This window comes from Passer domesticus, chromosome 8 (assembly GCF_036417665.1).
Source record: "Passer domesticus isolate bPasDom1 chromosome 8, bPasDom1.hap1, whole genome shotgun sequence".
NCBI lineage: Eukaryota > Metazoa > Chordata > Aves > Passeriformes > Passeridae > Passer > Passer domesticus.
The window spans coordinates 44388634-44404040 of NC_087481.1; the positions used below are offsets into that span (position 1 = coordinate 44388634).

Here is a 15407-nt window from a genome sequence, read left to right on the forward strand (position 1 = left end):
TGTCTTTTCTAGTGGATGAGGAATCACAGGGAAGAAACTTGGATAATAAGAACTGATTTAGGAAAAACGACCACGTAAGCCTTCTTTTAGAAAGCGGAATTTTAAAGAGACAGAAGGAAACTGAAGGAAACTGACAGTGCTCAAGCCAATTGCAGATGAAGCAATGAAGGTTCTATAACAGGCCAACCCACAGAGCATGCAAGTCTTGCAAGACTCTATAGAAAATTAGTGCAATAAATAGCAAGGAATTGCATTTCATCTGTGTGGGAAAAGAAAGCACCACACTGTTTCTGAGAATGCCTCTTGCAGTATCTTTTCCAGAGGCAGCAGTCAGTGGGCTCAGCACGGGGCAGTCTGGGACAGGTGGTATTCATCGGGCAGTAGGAAGGCTCCACCTTGAAATGAGGCACAAACACACTCACACCAAGGGCATGTCCTTTCATCAGAAAGAAATTATTAAGAACAGTTTCAGTAAGACACCTGTTTCCTGTGAGCCATGTCCACAGGGACTGTAATAAGTGCCTTTGGAGCACTACTCTTCAGTTTTAGGAAGCTTGTTTTCAAACACTGACACCATCAGCTCTGCTTTGAAATTGGCTAAAATGGCAAAAAAATAAATTCTGTTTGGGGTGTTACATAGCAACAGGTTATATCATTGATCACTGAATACTTTCTTGGGCAGAAAGCATGACAACCTAAAAAATACATGTTACTGGAAGATACATGGGTGTGCTTCAGTCTGGCAAGAGCATGGCACTGATCTCATGTAGACAGCAGTGAAAAGAAATAAACCTTATAAAATGTATCTATTTTAACATAAAAGATACTCATGTAGTAACTCTGATTTGGAGGTCTCTATATACACAAAGATTAATCAATTGCTGTCTGATGACTGCTCTCTATAGATCATTCCAGCATGGAACAGTAATAAAGCAAAATCTGACAGGAAAAAAAAAAAAGTAAAGGAATGTGAATGGAAAAATCGCAAGTTTAAAGAAGACATATTGAGCAGCACATCAAAACCAAGAATGAAGATGACTTTGATTTTTTCATTCAAGCAGTGAAGGCAGCAAATAGAAGTGAAAACAAGTAAATGAAAAGGAAGTGGAGAAAGAGGAAGTGGAGAACATCTGATGGAAAACATGGACTCTGAATTGGGGAAGATTATTTAGAGAAAGTAAAGATGTCAGGGGAACATCTAAATTTGTCAGGGTCAGGCACAATTCAAAGGAGGCATTTAGCATTGCAAGTAATTTAGTAATTGCAAGATCATTATAGAGGTAAAAAGGCAAGATTTTAATAACAACGCAGGGCAAAACCAGAAAAGTGTTGGCTAAATACTTTTCCAAAATTGGGGGAGGAGGGGAAGCAATGAATTCTGGTATGAATAAATATTTCATGGATGTTCATGGAAGTAGTTTGTTTTGTTGATTAATGTTTTGGGATCAATCAAGTTGAACAACAATTTGAAATGAAATGTGCCTAATACTTACTGAGAAGATCTATACACAATGCTGTTCATTTCCAGCAAGCTGGAGCACTATGGATCTCCCTGGCAATGGGAAGAATCCCAGTATCCCAGCAGTATCATGGTGGGTGTTCTGGACAGCTACTGTCAATATAGTTTGACATTAGTTTTATATAAATTACTGGATAGATCTCCTCACTAACCAAGTGTTAATGGCTAGTTTGATTATATTTTTGTTTTGTTTTGTAGAGAATAAAATGTATCAAAATGTCTTTCAGAATAATATTATAGAAATGGGTAACACTGTCAAAATGGATAACAGAAATAATACATTGAAAAGGAAATGACAGAAGCAAAATTTTGAGTTCCATGTGACCTCCTAAAGTGAGCAGATTGATCTGCATCCTAGGATGGAAATAATCCCACTTACAGGAGTCTGCAGCAAAAACTCCAAGGAATATATTTCTTTGGGGTTTGGAACTTGGCTGGAGAATGCACTTAAAAGAAGGAGTGGTGGGAAGTATTTCAAGTACGGGTAGATCTTTTAATCTGTCTTTGCTTTCTTGAAGGCTCTTTTGTTTACACAGTAAGTCAGCTGACTTAAAAAAATAGCTGTCACACAAGCCTGGTGTGATTCCCATTTGGAAAAAAAAACAGGCTACATTTTGTCTTATGCATGTGAACACTCATTGAAGTTCTAGGAAAAAAAAATTAATGTTCTTAAAAGCTGAGTGGCTGTTGAATGAATCTGGGCTGTAGGTTAAGGGACTTCCAAAGCCTGAATCTCCAGATAGTTAAGAACCACTACACCAAAGGGGAACTGGAAGAACTGAATTCCCTGGCTGGTATTTCACAGCCATGGTCTGGATTATAAGTGTAGGACTGGGAAGATACTGGTCCTTTTTTTTTTCCCCAACTAATTATTTGCACTTGTTTTATTTTCTAGAGAAAAAAAAATGTGGTTGAAAAGAGTAAATATGAATACCTTCCATGTTTAAACTTCTTCACAATAGATACACTTCCAATGTTGTTCTGATTGCAAAAGTCTCCCTATGACTCTCTAGCAAAGAATGAACTAATGGATTAAGACCTGGGTAACAATAGACCTCAAAAATAGTTATCAAAGGAAATAATCATGAAACAGCTGTGTTTTCAGAGGTATTCTGCAAGAGGCCTGATGGCATTAGACATTTCCAGTAATGATCTAAAAAGCATAAAATCACTGCTGATTTGCAGATGGAGTTTGTCAATGCTAGGAGGACCAGTACAAATACCAATTAAGTCAGAGGAAAAAGTCTAAAGAAGCCAAGAGTGGTTGGAAAGATAAAGAGCAAATAAAAGGCTTTAAGCCAAGCTTGTAAAAGCACAGCTAATGTGACTTTGTGAGGAAAATTGGACATTCAAATATTGAATAGACCAGAAAGATTTCCAGACAATGTTGTTAAGAAAAAAAAAAATGTCGAGGTGTGTGCATGTGTGTGTATGTCTATAAATATATATATGTTTGGGACAGCCATAACTCAAGAGGTTTTGGGTTCTTTGTTACCACGGAGGGAGAAGTTTGTCCTCTAATCAGCCTCATTGTGACCACTGCAATCTGTTTGCCCCTTGACTTGTAATTACCAGAAATATACAGAACACCCTTGAGGAATTTCTAGAGGAGAAAGAATAAATTTAAGAGGCTAAACACCTGAAAAGCAAAGGGTTACAGAAGCTATAATAATTTACAATCTTTTTGGTTTTACCTAAGTTGCAAAAGTGGCATCGTGTGGTACAAAAGTATCATGCTTAGTTACATTCCTTCTTCTCCTAAGACATCTTTCCACCTGTGGCTTTGAGAGCAGCTAGGAAATGAAACTTTTGGGTTAATACCCTCTGGGTAGGTATTTTATACCTTCTTACTAATCCAATGCCTAATAACAGTGTTCCACAGAGCTGGATGTGGTTGGAAGTGTGTTGAGACAGGAGCAGAGTTCTTAGTTTAGAAATCATCTGTTCAAGGTGGTTTACAATTTGGTTAGAGATGGAAGTGTTTGGGCTGAACTTTGGGATGAAGTAGGTGATACTGAAATTACTTTGGAGAGCCACCTCATAAGGGATTAGTATTGCTCAAGACTGATTATATATAAATTGTAACATTTTAGATCATGTTCATAAGAGAAGCACCCCAGTTGGTTTTCTGAAAGCTGAGTTAGATGGAGATTACTTATAAAACTCTATTATTGTTTTGTCATCTAGGTGTGAGAACTGGATTTAAGTTTCAACTCATTGAAAGCCTCCCTTTCCTGAGCAGAGCTGAAGGTTTATGGCAGGCATTTCCATCGGGCTCTTAGTCACAGAGCTGTTGCCAGAATGCTCACATGGAGAACAGCAGAGCCTAAGGGTGCACTTCTACTCTATATAATTTCATATAAATCTTGCTGCTGAAAGAGAAAAGGGACCTGTCCTTGTCTCTAGCCTTGTTCTTTTTATTCTGTGATAACTTTCAGCTTGTCTAACTTGAATGTCAACACCGGCCCAGCTGAGAGAACAGAAGGAGGGTAAGGGTAAAAATCACTTTCATTAAAGTTTTTGGGAGGTGCAGGAGGAAAATCTTCACTGCAACACAAGAAGAGTCAAGAAACAAGCCCTGTGCTCTGAAACACTGCATTAGCAGTACAAATAAAGAAAAGGGGGAAAGTGTAAGAGACCAGATGGAAGAAAACAGAGTCAGCTAAGTGCACACTGAACAAATTCATCTGCTCACATCCTCTCCTGCATTCTCTGCCCCCAAATGTGGAAAATGCTGCAAAGATCTGTTTCCCAGGCTGTTCTTTGGGCTCCTTGTCCCTCTGTCCCTAGTGCTGCACTGGCTGTTCACACTCAAGGGTGATGCAGGCAGTGCAATGGTCAGTGCTGTCACTGTCCTGTTGGTGCTTAGCCACCACCAGCAATGCCACAACTCTGCCTGTTGTGGTTCTTGTCTGAAACCTTTGGAGCCCATATTTGTTCATTCCAGCTTGGGACAAGCTTTCAGTGAGGATCTGCAGAGCTACTTCACGGTCTTCCTTCACATTGCCTTTCAAATTCCCCTTGTGCTGTCAACACAGGGATTAAGTTTCTAGTATGAGGAGCCATGCATCCATCAGTCTGACCATGCTGTTCCATGCTCCCTTGTGACCTTCACCCAGCTGAATACTACATCTCTTCTGAATAAAGAGTGACTCTTACAGGGTAACTGACTGATTTACAGGCTGGCACTTGCATCTTTAAGCAAATGTTTTCATACTGCTTAAGTAGAAGTTAAAGGCTCTTAGTTTAATTTGTATTCTCCCCTTTGATTTGTATTCTCCTCCTGAGAATCTTGGCCCTGATCACAAATCATGGTGAATGCCAGAGTGTTCTTGATAGAGAGGATGTAAAGAAAAAGGACCTATTTTTACAAAGGAATGAGATTTAGTTTGTTTTTTATTAACTGTCTGCAACCTCCCAGCCAAAGCTCAAACCATCCCCGGCCTTTGAGCTCTGTGTGCTGACTGGAAAAGGTGAGTCAGCAGCTCAGGATTCAGAAACCACTTCAGCTTCTCAGCTGGTTCACAGCACTGTCACATCTGCTTGTGGGTCTCCCGAGACAGAGGAGACACAGGAGGGGCTGGTTCAGCTGCTGTGGTTTCCAATGTTCACCACAAGTCCCACTGCAGCTGGGGGCAGGGGAGGCAGCAGCATCTCCACCTCCCTCCCTGGGCTTAGCAAGAAGGGGCAGATGCCTTCAAAAGTGAGAATGGAGGGAATTTGGAGCCCCTTCAGTACAGCTAATGGATGGAAACACCCAGAGTGCATGGCAGAGCCCAGGGAGCAGGCTTGCAGTGGGAGGAAAGGTGGAGCTGCTTTATGGAGGGTGGGTTTGGTGGTGGGGGTAGGTAATGGAATGGGATTTGTTCCTCTGCTGGAAACTGATTTGTTCCTCTGCTGGAAACTGTCCCTCCCTGCTCTTTGCCAGAATGGGAGTGGGCAGCTCCTGCCAGGGAGAACATCTGCTCTTTGCCACAATCAGCCCCTAGCTGCTGGCTCCAGATTCTTTTGCGAAATGCACTGGAAATTTGCAATTTTGTCTTTAATTGAATGTGCCAAATAAGTTGATCTAAAGCTTCTATGTATTTAGTCTCACTTCACTGAAATAATATAGGAAGCTTACTGTTTGTCAGCTTTGTTTGCGACTGCAGTAAACATGAACACAGTGGAAGCCAAAAAGAACTTTATTCTGGTAAATCTACTGGTCAGGCTCTTGTTTACAGTACTTAGAAATACTGCTGTGACCAAAAGCATGAAAGCCATACAGAAAAGCAGAAAAGAATGCTCCAGCATGGTTCTTTAGAATATATTCTGCCATTAACTAAAGAGAATTAGGACCGTATTTGAAAGGTGGAGCTATGGCATAAGGCAGAGGTGGGATAGTCCCTTTTGTGGCAGAGCAAACAGAGCAGTTAAGCAAACTGTGAAACTGAACCCCTGCACTTCATCTTAAAAACAGTGGTTTACAATAGAACCTGGCCCCATGCTATGAACTCCTTGTTAAAGACAGTAATTTCACAGTTGCTTTTTAGGTTACAAAGCATGTCTCAGCTACAGAGACTAGTAATTTCTCTACCAATTTAAGAATCTTCAGTCCTGTGGCCACTTGGCACCTAAGAATGTTAACTGGATCCCATAGGCCTTGCTGGGAATAGATGTCCTTCTGTAAATAGGGATTTGAAGGACTTCTTTTGCCTCTCTGTTTCTCAGGAGACTGTAACAATAAATTTACACATCTCAGGAATATTTGGTGCAGTGTAGCAGTTAGTCTTTAGTTTATTGGCATCTTTATAATGTAGTAATGAATTCTTTTAGTTCTGCTGGTTTATCCTTCCTCCATCCTGAAGTTTGCAGGAAGGAGACACAAGGAATGCCTTCATGGAGATGGGACTCTGACACCTTTGTTTCTCTTTTCCAGCCTGTTTCTTCTAACCAAAAAGACATTTTCAATTTCTAGTCCCATTTTTAAAGTTGTAGCAGAACTGCATAGAAATTGTAGTGTGAGTCATGTGTGTACTTTACTGGACCATTAATCTCCAAATTGTTGTTAGTCTGGCAGAACATCAGAGAATATATCAAAATGATGGAAGATGAATTTCAGAGTAGCTGTAACCAAAGTGTGCTGCTCTTTCCCTGGACCTTGGGAATTCTGCCTCTCTGCAGGAGAGAGTGTGCTGCAACCCCTGGTCCATGAGAGCTACCCAGACAAGTGGGTGAGGTGGTCCACAGGGCAGAGCACTGGGATGTCTGCTGCTCTCATGCTTTTTCATCAACCAGGGGAATAAGGCTAATGGTGCTGAACTCTGTAAACTCCTTGGCAATGTATGAATGAAAAGCACTGTGTCAAATTTAAGTGTTGTGAGTTGTTATTAGGAAAAGGCTGACAAAACTATAATGGGGCCTCCAGCATTACCTGTTGTAATTGTATTAGTTGTATTGTATTGTATTAACTAATTGTATTAACTAATTGTATTAGTTTCCCATATGATGTGGGCAGACAGCACTTCTGAGAGCTGGAGTCAGCTGAGAAAGCCACAGAGCCAAGGGGAGCCTGGCAATACTGGGAAAGTAGTGAGAGAGTCCTGACCTTGCTTGGTGTCGGTGTGCTGGAGAAGGCTGGATCTATAACAGTGTGACATGAGAAAATGTGAGTGCACAAAGCCTCCTTGCAGGTGCTGTGGTTCTGCTCTGGGATAACTGCAGCTGTCCTGTCTCACAGGAGCTTTATAGGAAAAGCTGAGGTTAATGCCAGCCTTTCCCTGAAAGCCTGGATATAGGAATAATTACCAGGTCTGAGCTACACTGGTGACAATGCTCTCACCTGTACTGTCACAGGCAGCTGCTTGGCAGGTGACAGGCTGAAAACAGCTCCAGCTCTACATTGCTGGGGAGATCTTAGTTGAAAACTGTTTCAAATCCTCTGTGGTGAGCCTGCTAGTGACATCCAGGGACAGGCTTCAGTGTTGCTCTGCAGGATTTCAGCATCCTCTAACTTCCCGAAGACTGCCACTGCTGCTGTGCTCGTGCTGTGCTACAAGCTCCGAGCAGACCTGGCTGCATCTGAGCAGCAGAACTGCATGGTAACCACAGCAGCTCTAAAACCTACTTCCTTTGCTGCTGTCATAACCTAACCAAACCAAGGAGACCCTTTCCCAGCTGCAATGATGCCCTGTGAAAACACACTGTGCATGAGGTAGGCATGCAGCTGGAGGTGCAGGAATACTCCAGCTGGCCTGGAGGAAACGGGAATGAGAATATATGTGTGAGAGAGAAGAAGCAACAGATCAAGGAGTAACAGAAGGGTCTGTATTGATAACCAAGGATGTAACTGACTGCACTAAAACTGGGTAAATGCTGAAAAATGTGTTTGCAACAAGTCTGGCTGCCTGTGCCCTGATAAGCCTCACATGGATGGCTTGTCAGGAAAAGGCCAGGGTGCTGATAAAGTGCGGACAAGTCCCTGGGGAACAAAACTGCTCAGATAACCAGGGATCACAGTAAACTCCCAGCACAGTAAACTCCCAGACAACTCCTCTGTGCAAGTTGTCCTTCTCCTCTCCCCACAAGCAGACAGACAGTGGGAGCTAAGGTACCCAAAATGAGGGGAGAAAAAAGGCTGCACTGAGCAGCCACCTGTTCTAGATAAAAGGGCTTTCCAGGCAAAAGGATCACCCTGTGGTAACCATTAACTCCTGAAGATGGCAAAAAACCTGCTCAAGAGTTTGTAGCTTGTCACTGAAGAGGAACCCAAGAGGTGCAGTGAGGATTTGGCACTCGGCACGCTCGGTCTCATCTCACAGAGGATCCTGCTGGGGCAACTCAGCGAGCCCAGTGCCTGTGAGTACAGGGGGAGTGAGAAAGAGTGGGTGAGAAAATGGGACCAGAACAATTTTTCAAAATGAGCATCGTCTTCCTGTTTTGTAAGGTCATATGCTGTTGCTGCATTCATTTGCTGTATCATAGCTACATTAAAAACTTCTCCATTCTTAAACAAAGCTTTCACATCTTTTTTTCATTTATAACTGCTAAGACCATCAGAGTTGAAGAAGCTTTGCTTTGCTGTGATCAGTGTAGCAAAAATATAATCAGGCCTAAGTTGAGCTGTAAGAGGCTCTAAGGGCTGAAAAATACTGGATAAAAATATCAGACAACACAGGAGGGTAAGGAAAATTCTCAGATGCTTTCAGTGGTAGCAAGTGCAAAACTGAAACTACTCCCAAGCACTTTGACTTCACTGTCCCACCCAAAGTAAGTTGACTTCCCACATGCCTGCGTAAAGGATGAGTAGGTCATGGCCCAGGAAGAGACCTACTGCTGAGAGGCCTCTGAACAAGACTGCTGCGGGAGCCCAGCCAGGTTATAAATGGATTCAAGACTAGGGTTCTCACATCTCTGAGGAGACAGCCCCAAAGAGTTACTGAACAGCTCCTGTTTCTCCTTCAGCTTCTAGCCTTTATTTCCATATTTCACATCTCTTTAAGTGAGCCTCATCTATTTGGGATCAAATCCTGCTTTCAATTAGTGCTGTTTGCCTTATGAGCATCTGAAGTTTGAGTGATTTTTCTCTTGTTTGTCTTTTGCTGAGTTTAATTGTTTCCTGTATAAGATGGTGGTTTCCATAGATACCTTGGACATCATTTATCTCTCCTTCCTGGACATACAGTTCCTCCCAATGAATTACACAAGAATTTGCCATATCTGCTTGACGCCTTGGTTTCTTCATCCATATCACTGCTATACTGAGCATTTTAACACTGTTGTTCTAACATGCTATCTTGATAAGCTGCCTTGTTCTCTTTACACAGCTTTCAATCCACATGATGGAACTCTTGTCCAGCCAGCTTTAAATTCAAACATGGGACACTGCATATCTATTTTAGGATTTTGTACTGATAATTGTTGGAAACTTTAGCTCAGCTTTTCTCTGCTATGGGTAACTGTTAAACAGAACAGTGTTTTGTTATTTTTGTTCCCCTCCCCCCGCCCCCTTGAGAAATGTTATCAAAGAACAAAGTCTGGCAAAGTATTCAGGACTGGTATACTCCTAAATGAGAGCTGAGATAGCAATGACGTTGTTCTTTCAGCAGCTCTAGCGTGAGTTTTCTCCCTTTATCCTGTCTCCACCTTGTCCCAGAGGAAAGCATTTATCCTGGATTGCAGAGATAGATGCTAATGTGAGTCACTGCTTGGTATTTAGTGGTGAGAAATTAGAGCACTATCAGTCTCCCCAGATCCTAACAGAAACAAAGGAAAATCTGGGCATGGTGTAAATTAGTGCTTTCTTGGGTGTATTTTGCTCTTATCAGGTTATTCAGTGCGCAAGTGGGGCTGTTCTGCTGATTCAGCATCACAAGAAATTATGCCAGGGCAGCTCCAGGCCACACTTAAGGAATTACAAAGGAGACCATTAGAGTCACAAGTTTTCTCTTTAGCTGATTTATAAATGGATTTGTTTTCGTTCTTGCTCATTTGTCCCAGAGCTGTTAATAAATAACCTTTTCAATGTCCCTGCTCCTGCAGGAGATGTGAGGAAAATGTGTGCTCATGTGAACTGCTGCAAGCTCTGCAGCTGGGCTGGAGATCCTGTGGCTGGAAGGTTGGCTCTGGCTTGAGCTTGATACCTCCCATCCCAAGCCAGAGGGAGAATGGTGCTGGAAGAGGCTGGGAAACACAGTGGCTCCAGGGAAGCAGCAGACCTGCAGCTCCTTTCTGCATGGGCCCAGGGTCTCTGGACAGAAGGGTGGGCTGCTGTGACTGTCCCCTGTACCCATGCTGCCTTATCCAGAATATTTCATGTTTGTATTTTGAAATATTTTAGGCAAGAATAGTGGGGAGAGGGAAAATTAATGGAGATACACAAACTGAAGACCAAACTATGGCTTGATTATAAATGGGTTTCTTTCCCTGAGCCCAATTCTTCTTTCAGGATTCACTGCACATCCCAGTAATAAGAAATCTGAACTTTAGAGATTAATAGCACCCTGTGCCAGCCCATTCATCCAGAAAAACTCTTTTGCTGTTTTGTTACATGTCAGCATGAGGCTCCAGTCTTTGAAAAGAGCTCTTCTGACCATGAAAATTTAGATTCATATTTACCTTATTACCTTTGTAACTTCCAAGAAGTGTTTCTTCTCTTACGCTCAGGAACTTTGTCAAGGTCTGTGCCCCGCAATGGCCTTTGATCCCATGTTCCTTACCATTGGCTGTCACTAAAAATACCAGGGTAATTTGTTTCCTGCTATTTGAAATGGAAATTGTAGCAGCATGAGGAACAGAGAATTATATTCATGCCAAATATCATGAGCTGAATTCTCCTCATGGTTTGTGGGAATCCTAGTTATTAAAGCTGACCTCTGAGAAATCAGTATATTTTTCCACAAGGCCTAGAAAGTGAATGTGCTCCTCAGCAAGAAAAATAAACTATTCCATCTGTTTCTTGTCCTGTGTCCTGCAATGAGGAATGGAGATCACAGTGCTGACAGCTGAAGGTAAAGGGGTGAGTTGGGAAGTGTTTAAGCAGAGTCCTGTCTTTTTTAATGCATGTAGCCTTAACTCTGGCCTGCTGAAAGGAGGCAGCAGGGCTGCCTGAATAGCAAGGGGTCTTTGCTTCATCTGCTGGGATTACTTGCAAAGGGAAGTAATGCCTACAGCATTCTCTGCTGCAAATGGATGCTATGAATGTTAAGGGAGGAAAAACTCACTGGGTACCTTATAGGACTGGGAAATGCTCTTTCAAGACAGCAAACAGATGTGCTGGAAATCACAATTCTAAGGGGTGGCACAACCTGGATATAGGCAAAATCCCAGGCATGGTTAGGCACGGCAGCATGTGGGACTGCTGTGGAATGGGCATCACCCCCAGGGGCCTTGCCAGCGGCTCTGCTGATGCTGCACCAGCTTGGAACAGTGTTTGTGTGTCTGTGAGCAGTCTCCAATGGTTTTTGGTCCTGAATGGGAAGTGAAACTTCAGGAGAAATGCTGGTTGCTTTTCTGTGCAGAAATCGTCGGGCAGCACAGGCAGCGGCTCCGCTGGCTGACTTTGGCACTTTGGGCAGCTGTGCTGTTTATTTTGGAAGTCAGGGAAGTGAGCCCCTGAAGGCAGTCATGTTATTCAGCACACAAGGTGATCCCAGGAGTCTACAGTTCAGAGAAAAACATCCTTGAGGCGTGGTGAGAGGCTTGGTGGCCTCAGCTCCTTCAGGGCAGGGAAGGTTGTCAGTGCAGAGGACACAAAGGAAAGCTGGGGACTGCTGGGGTTGTGTTCTGCCACCACTGGCAGCCAAAGCGAGCTGGGTGCAGAGCAGCTGTGGATAAAGGGGCATTTGGAGCTCTTTCCTCTGCAGTCATTCCCCATCAGAACCTCCTGTGGGGCGTTGCAGCATTTACAAAGCTCAGGACTTTTTGTTCTCCAGGAAGTTTCTGAACTTGCTGGCCCAACGTGGGTGTTGAAGGGGGGAGTGGTTGTTCTGGAGGCTGTTTCCTCTCTTTTTTTTCATAATAATTTGTACATCCCCCTCATGTGTGGGTGGTTGATGGGACACAGGAAAGGCTGGGCCGTACTGGGCTGGTGATGTGACTCACACATCACCCATCTCCCACTGTAAGCAGTGGTCCTGCTGTCTTCAGCAGCAACCATAATTAAATATATGTACACAATAGCTGCCAGGGGCTGAACTGGGAGCAAGAGACCAAAGCAACTGAAGATCAGTGCCTGTCACCAGCCAGGATGCTGGGGACAGAGACAGGCATGGCTTTCTGTATAGAAACAAGAAAAGCTGAAATGATGGTGGATTTTGGTGAAAGACAAGGCAATTTCTCAGAACTGAGGGTGACCATCTCACAATCTGCAATGCATTACTTCTCGCTCAAGAGAAATGTATGTTGACCCCAGTCACAAGAGAAAAAGAGGAATTTCTATGAGAGTTTTAAATTATTATAAAAGTAATGCACACTTATTCTATGTCAACAATTTGTAATAGCTCTTAAAAGAAGTAACATCACAAAATAAAAAATACTTGAGCTGACTGAGCAGAGTATTTAAAATGTGGAATGCTAATAAGAGGCAGCCCCATTCTCTTCTTATTTCATTCTACAAAAGCCATAATCCAAGAGTTGAAAGTTATGGTAATTTGAAAATAACAAAATCTCTTAAATATGCATATTCAGAGGCAATAAAAGAAGATAAAACTCATGCAAATTTAAAGTTGGAAAGTGTAAAAGATGGTCAAAAGAAGCATAAGGAAAAAAATGATGGCCAGGGAGTTAAGAAGAGAAAGAAGAATGTAAGATCTTGAGCACAAGTGGAAGCCTGGCAGCACTGTTGGGCCATTGCAAGTCTGTGTTTTCAAACTATCAATAATGACAAAGCTGAAAGATGTCAGTGCTTGGGGCATCTATTTTTTTTTTCCCCAAAAAGACAAACAAATGTCTTCACATCAAGTGATAGTCAAGCATATTCAAGCAACAATTTAGCTGGTAAGCTGGGATGAGGGGAAGCCCCCTTGAGCTCACTGGATATTTTCTCATGAAATGTCAAGCTTTGTGGATAATGGCAATAAATCTTCTCCAGTTAAAATATAGCTTTGATGGCTAGTAGAAAATTAATGCCGGAGGTTTCCTGACAGGAAACTGATGTAATTGATAACATTTTCTCTTCTGATTTGAAAAACCTCTTTGACATGAGAACTGTAAAGAAATAAGTACGGGCACAAGTAGGATACAGGCTTAAAAGTCCAGTAACCATCATATAAATGTGGAAAAAAGCTGTCTAAAAGTCATTGTGTCAGCAGCATCCTGACACTTGCTGGTTGCATTTAAGAATATTGAGTATCTGGGTCTGACTGCTGTGATGCAAGCCAGAAAAATGTTTTCATGCAGAGAGATTATTTAATGAGCAGGCATTGGGAAGACTTGGTGGGGGCAATGTATAACACCAGGGAGATGGGCTGTGAGGCCAGAGTGGGAGGGGGTCTGAGTGCCTTGCAGAGAGCTGGGGAGGCTGAGCACCCTCCCCAGCCCTGCACTGTGGGGAGATCTCTGACAGAGGAACCTGCTTTGTGCATGGTGAGTGGGGCACTCGGTGTGGCAGCCCGGGCCACTGGGGCTCGTGGCCAGAACCCCTGGACATCACCTCTCCAGAGTAACTGCACCGCAGGACCATGGGGCTGCCAAGGCACAAAGCCCCTCTGTGCTGCAGGCAGCTGTGGAGGGCAGAGAAATGTGTGCTGCCTGCTCCTTTGTACCCATCTCTTGCTATTATGGCTCAGCTTTTGCTGCCTCCAGCACACAGCAGGTCTCCAGGATTCCACGTGCTTTTCTTTTTTCCAGGAAAAGAGAGCTCATTCAATGTGTCTTGTGCAATTTCCCAGGGTTGTATCCCAGCCACAACACTAAAAGCAGCAAAAGGATGAGGAACTCCCTCACCAAGCAGTGCTGCACACATGGATAGCACCAAGCAGGGTGGCTGCCGTGGCTGAATTATGTCTGAACAAAACCTGGGGCTTTGTTGGGCAAAGGAGGGAGCACCTTTGTACAACTGCATCTGTATCCCACAGGGAGAGCATATGCACTGCATTGGCTTTGCTGACAGCATAACTTATGAGTGCATTGTCCCCTTTTTGCTGATTCCCCTCCTTCTGAACCAAGGAAACGGAACTGGGAGAAAATCCAGGAGCCACCCTCATCCTGAGGCGGGATTGGCTACACCAGCTCTGGCAGACAGAAATGTCATTTGTCTGAAGACAATTAATGAGTCTTCTTTACTCTTCTTTTTTGCAAACTTGGCAATTCAATTCCTTCAATCTTTCCTCATAGGTCAAGCTTTTAGGCTTGAGATCTTTCTTGTTCCCTTCTGGAGTTTCTCCAAGTGGTCTACATCTTTCCTGAAAGGCAGTGTCCAAAATTGGTCATAGAACCTCACAGGATGATTTACCAGCTTTAGATGGAGGGAAAGATTACTATAAACTGCTATAGCTGCAATAACATTTTCTCTGGAAAAGCTACTCAACAGTAGCTTTGGGTGTCTTTGGGTGATGGCTTTGGGTGATGGCTCTCACCTAAATGTCATATTTGTTCTTGTCCTTAAGAGAGTTAGATGTTTTCACCAGGCTCTCACCTATTTCTCAAATTTATTTTCAGTTCCAGCCCTGTGTGTCAGTGTGCTTTGCTCCCAGCTTGGTGCTGTCTCAGACACAGGCACACTCTTTTATCTTCCAGCTCACTAATGCACAGGTATGTGTGCACATGGGACAGTTCAAGCTGCCAAGCTGCATGGCCCTAATTCATAGGACTCTGTGGGTTTGAGACATGTAGGGATACATGATTTCAGGATCAAATGTCTCTGAGAGACAGCATTCAAAAAACTCATTATACTGTTTGGATTATCAGTTTCACTGACACTTCAATGTTTGTACTTCAGCACTTACAAGTATTTCATCTGAAAAAATGTAACCCAGTAAATGTGTATTTATTATTCTACATAGCACTACAAGGAGGGGCAGAGATCACACCAGTATTTAGACCACAGTCTTTGCCATATGAATAATTAAAACTTTGAGCAGAGTCTCCCACAATGTTCCATTTAACAGTTGTAAAAAGGGATGTAAAAGCCTGATCTGGAGCTTGAATTCTAATTTCAGCATGCTGAGTGTCTTGTCCTGATACTTTGAAATAAAGCCCCTTAAACCAAAGCCATTGGCTTACTGTATATGTGCTTGTGTGTAAATTCCAAGAAAACCTGAGCCTCTTGACAGCCTAAGAAAAGACTTTTCCAACATGCTGGCCTGAAACAGGTGGTTTACATTACTTTGCAGCAAAGTCTTCCTAGGTAACTTGGATACAAGCATGTTGAAATGAAAAAGGCAGATGAAGAATTAGTAAGAAGTCAGTT

General features: G+C 42.9%; 1 protein-coding gene across 3 annotated transcripts in view; it reads left to right on the plus strand.

Moving 5' to 3' along the window:
- The window catches only part of ENTPD1 (ectonucleoside triphosphate diphosphohydrolase 1), a 29687-nt gene that overhangs the window by 1598 nt on the left and 12682 nt on the right, over positions 1-15407 (plus strand). The window contains exon 1 of one of the 3 annotated variants that reach the window (XM_064430994.1): positions 10772-11007. The exons of 1 other annotated variant lie outside the window; for it this stretch is intronic. In XM_064430994.1, the coding sequence (XP_064287064.1) occupies positions 10980-11007 (28 nt within the window). In that variant the 5' untranslated portion in view covers positions 10772-10979. Of the gene's footprint in view, positions 1-10771; positions 11016-15407 lie in introns of those variants that run through there. One more of the 3 variants, XM_064430996.1, reaches the window with a different exon arrangement.